At 40.9% G+C, this 7,674-nt stretch overlaps 1 protein-coding gene across 1 annotated transcript; it reads left to right on the top strand.

Annotated features, from left to right (window-relative positions):
- The first annotated feature begins 983 nt into the window (after nucleotides 1-983).
- kat7b (K(lysine) acetyltransferase 7b) lies at nucleotides 984-6,928 on the top strand. Its single transcript, XM_070852358.1, has 14 exons — nucleotides 984-1,150; nucleotides 2,201-2,351; nucleotides 2,450-2,698; nucleotides 2,862-2,944; nucleotides 3,348-3,431; nucleotides 3,624-3,722; nucleotides 3,875-3,985; nucleotides 4,299-4,490; nucleotides 4,799-4,888; nucleotides 5,049-5,189; nucleotides 5,303-5,396; nucleotides 5,580-5,726; nucleotides 5,844-5,950; nucleotides 6,724-6,928. Exons 1-14 carry the CDS (start codon nucleotides 1,133-1,135, stop codon nucleotides 6,823-6,825), a joined length of 1,668 nt encoding a protein of 555 aa, XP_070708459.1. The 5' UTR covers nucleotides 984-1,132; the 3' UTR covers nucleotides 6,826-6,928.
- The last annotated feature ends 746 nt before the right edge of the window (nucleotides 6,929-7,674 follow it).

Below are 7,674 nucleotides of genomic sequence, written 5' to 3'. Positions count from 1 at the left end.
GTTGTGTGCTCTAATGCAGTGACCAGGCCCTGCAAGCTAAATATAGAGCAGTTGGTATCAGCTGCTGGGAGACTTGCCTGCCACAGCCCTTTATAGTCAGTGGAACTCTCCAGAAAACAGATGCATTTTCTGGGTGCTCGAGTACTTCAGCCACCCCCACTGGGTGCTGAAAAGATGAATATGGGGGCAGGGAAACAGAAAAAAGAGAAGTGCATGGCAAAAAATGGGACAACTAGAAACAGCATCTGGAGTCATTAAGTCATGATTTAAATTCTTTTCAGACAATCTGTGTTGTTCTTTTTAGATTTTTCTGTATTAGAGTACATCAAGTGGTGAGAGGGCTAATTTATGAGGCTGAACTACATTCTAGATATTTAAGGGAACTTGCGGAACAGTTAAACTTTAGTGGACATAGGCTATTTGCCTTTTATAAATGTAAAATTGTCAGTTATTAAGGGTGTAAGGATTTCTTGACACCTCACAGTTAAGGCTGACTTCAAAGAGAGTAGTTTGGCAAATACAATAAGTACAAGTACAATAAATACATCCTAACTCCACAAACTAGCTTTTACCAGAGCTTTCAACCATATGTCACAATCATTTGCAGTGAGTAAAATCTTGCATCAAACTTCATCTGCTGAGGAAGACCAGCAGGTTGAAAGCTGCAGAGAAAGATAGTATTGGATCTTGATAATTTTTTGTCAGATTTAGTGTTTATTGTTTACTATAATGCTAGTATTGCTTTTAAATCACATTCTTTTTTATTGTATTAACCAGAAAGAAAGATGCAACTTCAATATAGTTAATATAATATAGCTAGCACAGATTACTAGAGGTCTGGTTAATTCCAGTAAACTACCATGAGTATAAAGTGGTCCATGAGGGCCGCAGAGAGTCGCCCCCTGCTGGTCTGGAGGATCACGTGCCGTAGATTTCTCACCGGAAATGCAATTCTCTCCTCTGTCTGTGCGAGGAATGTGGCGCGAGAGGCCCAGGCGTCGCTGTGTACATATAAACTTCTGCCGGAAAAAAAATCAATAAATAGTTCTCGTTCGTATTTTTATCTAAAGTTTGGGGGATTTTTTGTATTTGTGACGACAAGCCCGCAGGAAGCACCGGTCGTGCAGGAGAAATGCCTCGTAGACGGCAGGTAAGAGCAATTATAGGTCGCACCAGGAGGGTAACGTTAGCTAACTTAGCACCGCTGTGTTCCACTCTACGGATGGGGAGAATGTTCCACCATATTCCATTCAATAATCCGACGATTTAACATGCCCAACAAGGCATTAGTTTTGCATACGTTCAGTTCACCAAGCAACATTTAACTACCGCCATTTCATTGATTTTTCACCTGTAATAGTTGCCATATTTTGCTTTTGTCAACATTTCCCGTTAACGTTAAAGTAAAGTTAACTGAGCCTTAGTGGGCGGTAACGAGCAGCTAAACCAAATCTAAACCTTAACCTTGGATATTATTGAAATTAAACGTAGCTTTGTGGGTCATATGTATGCCGAATTTACCTTTAGAAAACAATAAGTGGTATTGCGTCAATAATATGTAAATAGGGACGGGTGTGAACGCTTTCCAATTAGCAGTACGGCTTAAAATGCGAGATTTGTTAATGCAGTTTGGTGCCACAGTCTATTAGCCGTATGAGAAGACGGGATCAGCTTAGCTAACGTGACATGCTAACAATAATAATAGGTTGCTGAGGTGCTAACCAGGCTAGCTACCTTGTCGTGTAGCCGCTACTGTGTATAGCAGCTGTAACATTATTTGATTAGTTGCTCTTTGAAAAGTGCTGAACGCTAACCGTGGTAAAGTATAACAGCTAGCGCTAGCGGCAGGCGTTGCTGACAACAGTTAAACCGACTACAAACCAAGCTAACAGCGAGCTGCCAGCTGTCTCTGGCCTCTCTCACAAAGCATGATTACAGACTTGGATGGAGAAAAACAGTCAATCCTGTAACGTTAGACTGCTCCTATTACACAATCGTGTCCTGATTTTGGGAAATGGTTATATGAATCCAAAATCAACACTTGCAGACAAGCTATTCTAATTGATTGTGCAGTGTAACAGACCCCTATTGTTGTCATGTCTAATTTACATCCCTGACACTCGTCATGACACCACAGCTTCTAGATTTTTGTACCATGACTTTTGTAGGATGCCTCTCATTTATTTTTTCTCCTTGACAGAGACATATGGCCGGTAGTGGTTCAGATGGAACTGAAGACTCGGACTCCTCTGCTGAGAGAGAACAGACCAATAGTTCAGAAAGTGATGGGAACATGCCGAAGAGACAGCGCCTCACCAGAGCCTCTACTCGCCTTAGCCAAAGCTCTCAGGGTTGGCCAACATATCTTGTTAATGCAATTTAAAGCTTTTGCAGTTTTCTCCATCTCTGCTGTTTAATCAGCCTGCTTGTTTGACTCCTGTTGCTTTAGATACCCCAGACTTGAAGCGAGCTGCGGACCATGATGAGTCTCCACCATTGACGCCCACTGGAAATGCCCCCTCCTCTGAATCTGAGCTGGATATCTCCAGCCCCAATGCATCCCACGATGAGAGCCAGGCCAAAGATCAAGCTAACAGAGACTCGGATAAGGACCTCTCGCATCGACCCAAGCGCCGCCGCTGTCACGAGACCTACAACTTCAACATGAAATGCCCTACGCCAGGATGCAATTCACTCGGTAAAACCTCTCCCCTTTTGAAAATTGGATACCTAGATTTAATGAAGGGTGTCCCTGTTTATTTATTTCATCCTACTCAGTTTGATTTGTGTTCAGTGACATCCTGTATTTTAATAATGCCATTGTATTGGAATAAATGTCATGCTTTTCACTATTTTCCCAGGTCACCTCACTGGAAAACATGAACGTCATTTTGCTGTATCAGGTTGCCCTCTTTACCACAATCTTTCTGCTGATGAATGCAAGGTGAGTTTCTTAAAAAAAACCGTCATTAGCTACAATAATGATAAACAACTCTGTTTATCTCATTGTCTTGATGTTATACGAAAATGTTCGTTATACTTTTCATAGCTTTATTGTGCTTGGCCTCTTATCACACCTGTCCTCCTTCATCTTCCATGGTTTCTCCCCACATGATGCAATCCTTCTAATATTTATGATGTTTGTACATATATTTAACATTTTTCATTTTGGGGTCTAGATTGAGTTTCATCAGTCAGTTTGATTAATGGGTATCTAATATCTACCAGACACAACCTTGTAGAACTGTGTCTACTGTGACATCTTCAGATCAGGGTTAGGGTTAGGAGACCCAGATTGGGAGCAGTAAGCGGTTCTCATATAATCCTTTCACTGCTCTTCATTTTAGGTGAAAGCCATTAGTCGCGAGAAACAAGAGGAGGAGGTGAAGGGGCAGGACGAAAGCAACTCGCGCCATGCAACTCGTCACCAGGTACTCTTCTTTTTGTTGTTGTATTGATTGGCATTAAATTAATTTGGTTTACTTTCTAACGGGAAGCATATGGATGTTATGTAAGACTGCTCTGTTTAATGTGCTGACTATACATCACATTACAACTATGGTTTTTATTGATTAGGTCAGATGTTGCCATGGAAATGAATGCATTTCTATCTCGGTTTTCAGACACCGACATCGAAACAGAGCAGATACAAAGAGCAGGTGGCTGATATGAGGAAGGGGCGAAACTCTGGCCTACAGAAGGAGCAGAAAGAAAAGCACATGGTAGGTCACTGGCGCTCTAGCATGCAGTTATTCACTTGCTTCTATGCACTCCGCCTATCACTACTACAACTGGCACTCCAACTGGTACATTTGTATACTGGATTATACTGTATGTCATCTTATCTGTGCTGTTCTTTCTGTGTGGTCCACAGGAGCATCGGCAGACACACGGCAACACCAGGGAGCCTCTGCTGGAGAACATCACCAGTGAATATGACCTGGAGCTCTTTAGAAAAGCTCAGGCCCGTGCATCTGAAGATCTGGTAATGGGTTGTTTCATATCTCCATCGGTGTCACTCCTGCATTAACATTTTATATACCAAAATAATTAGTTATAAATACCAGTTAATGTAGAAACTGAACTAAAGTAGAAGTAAGACTGAGGCAAGAAATTGCGCTGCTTCTCTGTGAAGTCTTAGCTTCTTTGGTGTTCGATCCTGCTGTGCATTTTCCTATTTCCACATTCATGTACTTGCTTATCTGAATAGCCAATTGTGACCCAGTTAGCAGTCATCACACAGCTTGGTGGTAAGACCAACAGTCACACTGTACTCCTTCCTGCCTCCCCTCCTGCAGGAGAAGCTGCGTATCCAGGGTCAGATCACTGAGGGCAGTAACATGATCAAGACCATCCTGTTTGGCCGCTACGAGCTCGACACCTGGTACCACTCACCCTACCCCGAGGAGTATGCGCGTCTGGGTCGCCTCTACGTCTGCGAATTCTGCCTCAAGTACATGAAGAGCCAGACCATTCTCAGGCGACACATGGTGAGAGTCAGAGACTGAAATCTGTCTGTATCTGATCAACCGACTGATAGCTCATAGTAATTAAAGATAAAAACAGAGATATATAAAGATTGTAAAATGTTGTAATTGCACATATAGATCCGGTCCTGCATAATATATCAAAATGTCAAAACTATATCAAAACTACAATGAATCATTTCTAAAGTATTTTGGCATAATATTATGCCTATTACTGCCACGTTAAGGCCTCCAAATGATTGTATTAAACATATGCGGCATACTCACAGTTCTTTGGAAGTAACACTGATGTGTGTTATGTGTATTTTCAGGCCAAGTGTGTGTGGAAGCATCCTCCAGGAGACGAGGTGTACAGAAAAGGAGCTATATCTGTGTTTGAAGTTGATGGCAAAAAGAATAAGGTAGGGAGGTGTTATTTCTTTACTCCCTCTGGTTTTGTCGATATTGGTTACATATATGTCTATAAAGCAAGCATCACAGACAGTGACCTCTTACTTTTAAGGCAATCGGATAAGCATCTATAAATGAACTGTAGCTAATCAAGTGCATTTCTGTCCTCAGATCTACTGCCAGAACCTGTGTTTACTCGCTAAGCTCTTCTTGGACCACAAAACACTGTACTACGACGTGGAGCCTTTTCTCTTCTACGTCATGACTGAGGCTGATAACACCGGCTGCCATTTAGTGGGATACTTTTCTAAGGTATACGGAAAAACAAGTTTACATTTATTGATTTGAACGTTATATATTGTACAAATTATTATAATTCTGTATACTGAAGCAACTGGAATGTCTTTCTTTTTTATTACTTGAAGGAGAAGAATTCCTTTCTCAACTACAATGTGTCGTGTATCCTGACAATGCCTCAGTACATGAGGCAGGGCTTTGGCAAGATGCTCATTGACTTCAGTACGTATAATGTTCACTGATTTTTCTCTCATTTTGTCAATTGTTTACTAAACCAAAATGTTTGAAATGAGTGACTGCCCAAGCAGAATACTAAATGAGTTATTTCCATGTTCTCTTTTCCATGATTTTGAATTTATAGAGACTTGTTTTTTAATTGCTCTGGGTCTTCTTTGGTTTGTTTAGGCTACCTACTGTCCAAAGTGGAGGAGAAGGTGGGCTCCCCGGAGAGGCCTCTGTCTGACCTGGGCCTCATCAGTTACCGTAGTTACTGGAAGGAAGTGTTACTCAGATACATGTACAATTTCCAAGGCAAGGAGATCTCCATCAAAGGTGGGTGTGAACACAGAGTTGTGGGTTGGAAAGGTTTATTAACACACGAAAAGATTGTCTTGAACAAAGTACCCACATGCATATACGAAACATTAAAATGATTTTCTTCATGCACAGAGATCAGTCAGGAAACGGCCGTCAATCCGGTGGACATTGTGAGCACCTTGCAGTCTCTTCAGATGCTGAAGTATTGGAAGGGAAAGCACTTGGTGTTGAAGCGACAGGTAAGATGCTGGATCAAGTTCATCATCTCTAAACAATCTTATTCTAAAATGTTCATATTAAGAGCTCATGTTGCAGGAATATGTGAAGAAATATGACCTTAAAGGATAACTCCGCTTTTTTTAATCACCTCAGCTGGCAGCCACGAATGTGCTACAATGGCTGTAATGTAGTCTTTTGTAGCAAACTCGCCTGCCTGTGTTTGTTCTTTGCCACTGACAGGCTCAAATTTGTTATTTGAAGTATCTGACAACATTGCAGAAAGCACCCCTGTAGAGATCTGTAAGATCCTCTCTGTTTAACCAGAAACAGACGTTATATTGCTAGGCTCAAACCAACCAGACTCAATAGACAAAAATTTCACCTCACAGAACACAAGAGTTGCAAGTTTTGGTGCTAACCTAACACGTTAGTTTTGATCCGAATGGACTCTTAAATACACCAAAGTCACATAGTAACGGAAACAAACTGATCAAGGCAGCGGTGGAGCAGCAACTCCTGTGTTCTGCAAAGTAAAATGACGAATATAACGGCTCTTTCTGGTTTAACAGAGAGGATCTTACAGGCTCTACTGGAACGATTCCAGGGCAGGTTTAAAGAAACCGGAGTTATCCTTCCAAAATTTAAGATAATGCTGTTGTAACTTTTACATAATTGTTTTCACATACCCAGTCCTAATGCATTTTTCCTGTTAAAAATGACAGAAATGGTGTGTGACTTCGATTTAATCAGTCTTTGACAGCCCAGTTTTGTCTTTTTTCCCCTCACCCCCCAGGACCTGATCGATGAGTGGAGAGCGAAGGAGATCAAGCGAGGCAACAGCAACAAAACCATCGACCCGAGCTCACTAAAATGGACCCCTCCCAAAGGGACATAAGCACTAAGATCCTCAGGCTACTGAATGAACTCACCTCCAGCCTCACCAGCCACAAGTAGCCTAGACCTATGAACTGTCAATAAAGACCAGTGTTCTTTCTTTCTTTAATGGTTTTACCCTGCTTATTTGTGTCACAGAACTTTTTTACTTTTATATTTTACTTTCATTTATATTTGAAACGCCATACGTTCCAAGTGCGATGATTCTTGACTTAAACATTGTCAAACAATTAACAGTAGAGAATCTGTTTGTCCTATTTGTTTTAAAACTGCGTACATCTACTAAGCTTTGAATGTCAAATGATTAATGGTCCAGTGTGGTGGATAACATGAATGTTTTGCTTTGCTCATGCAAAAGAAAAAAAAATACATACCTACATTTAGCAGCATTTCCAGGCTGTTATTTTAATTTAATTGAAGAAATGTGCGTTTTGAAGACGGTAGCTGTTTTTGTTTGGGATTAATACAATAGTTGTTGGCATGAATTGAAACAGTAAGCAGAGTGTATTTTGAGGAGTGTGATGTATGGTAACGTCTTTGGTTGGTGTAAAATTGTATAGATCATAATAATGTGTACTTTTTTTTTTAGCTCCATCAATACAGGATTTGGACCCATTCCTCTGATGAACCTGCCAAATAATGGAGTGATAAATTCAGATATTTTTAATTAGCTGAGAATAGAAAAACATGACGACAATACCACTGTAAGAATGCACATAGAAATAAAACAACCTCAGGTTTTTATACTGATACAATCATACCTTGCTTGTGTGGTTTCTCTGAGACATCGATCGCAGTGGTTGTCGCAGATGGAATTATTCTGGTGAAAGATTCTGTAACGAGCAGAAAA

This window comes from Pempheris klunzingeri, chromosome 20 (genome assembly GCF_042242105.1).
Source record: "Pempheris klunzingeri isolate RE-2024b chromosome 20, fPemKlu1.hap1, whole genome shotgun sequence".
In the NCBI taxonomy this organism is placed as follows: Eukaryota; Metazoa; Chordata; class Actinopteri; order Acropomatiformes; family Pempheridae; genus Pempheris; species Pempheris klunzingeri.
This window is presented reverse-complemented; position numbering and strand designations above follow the sequence as displayed.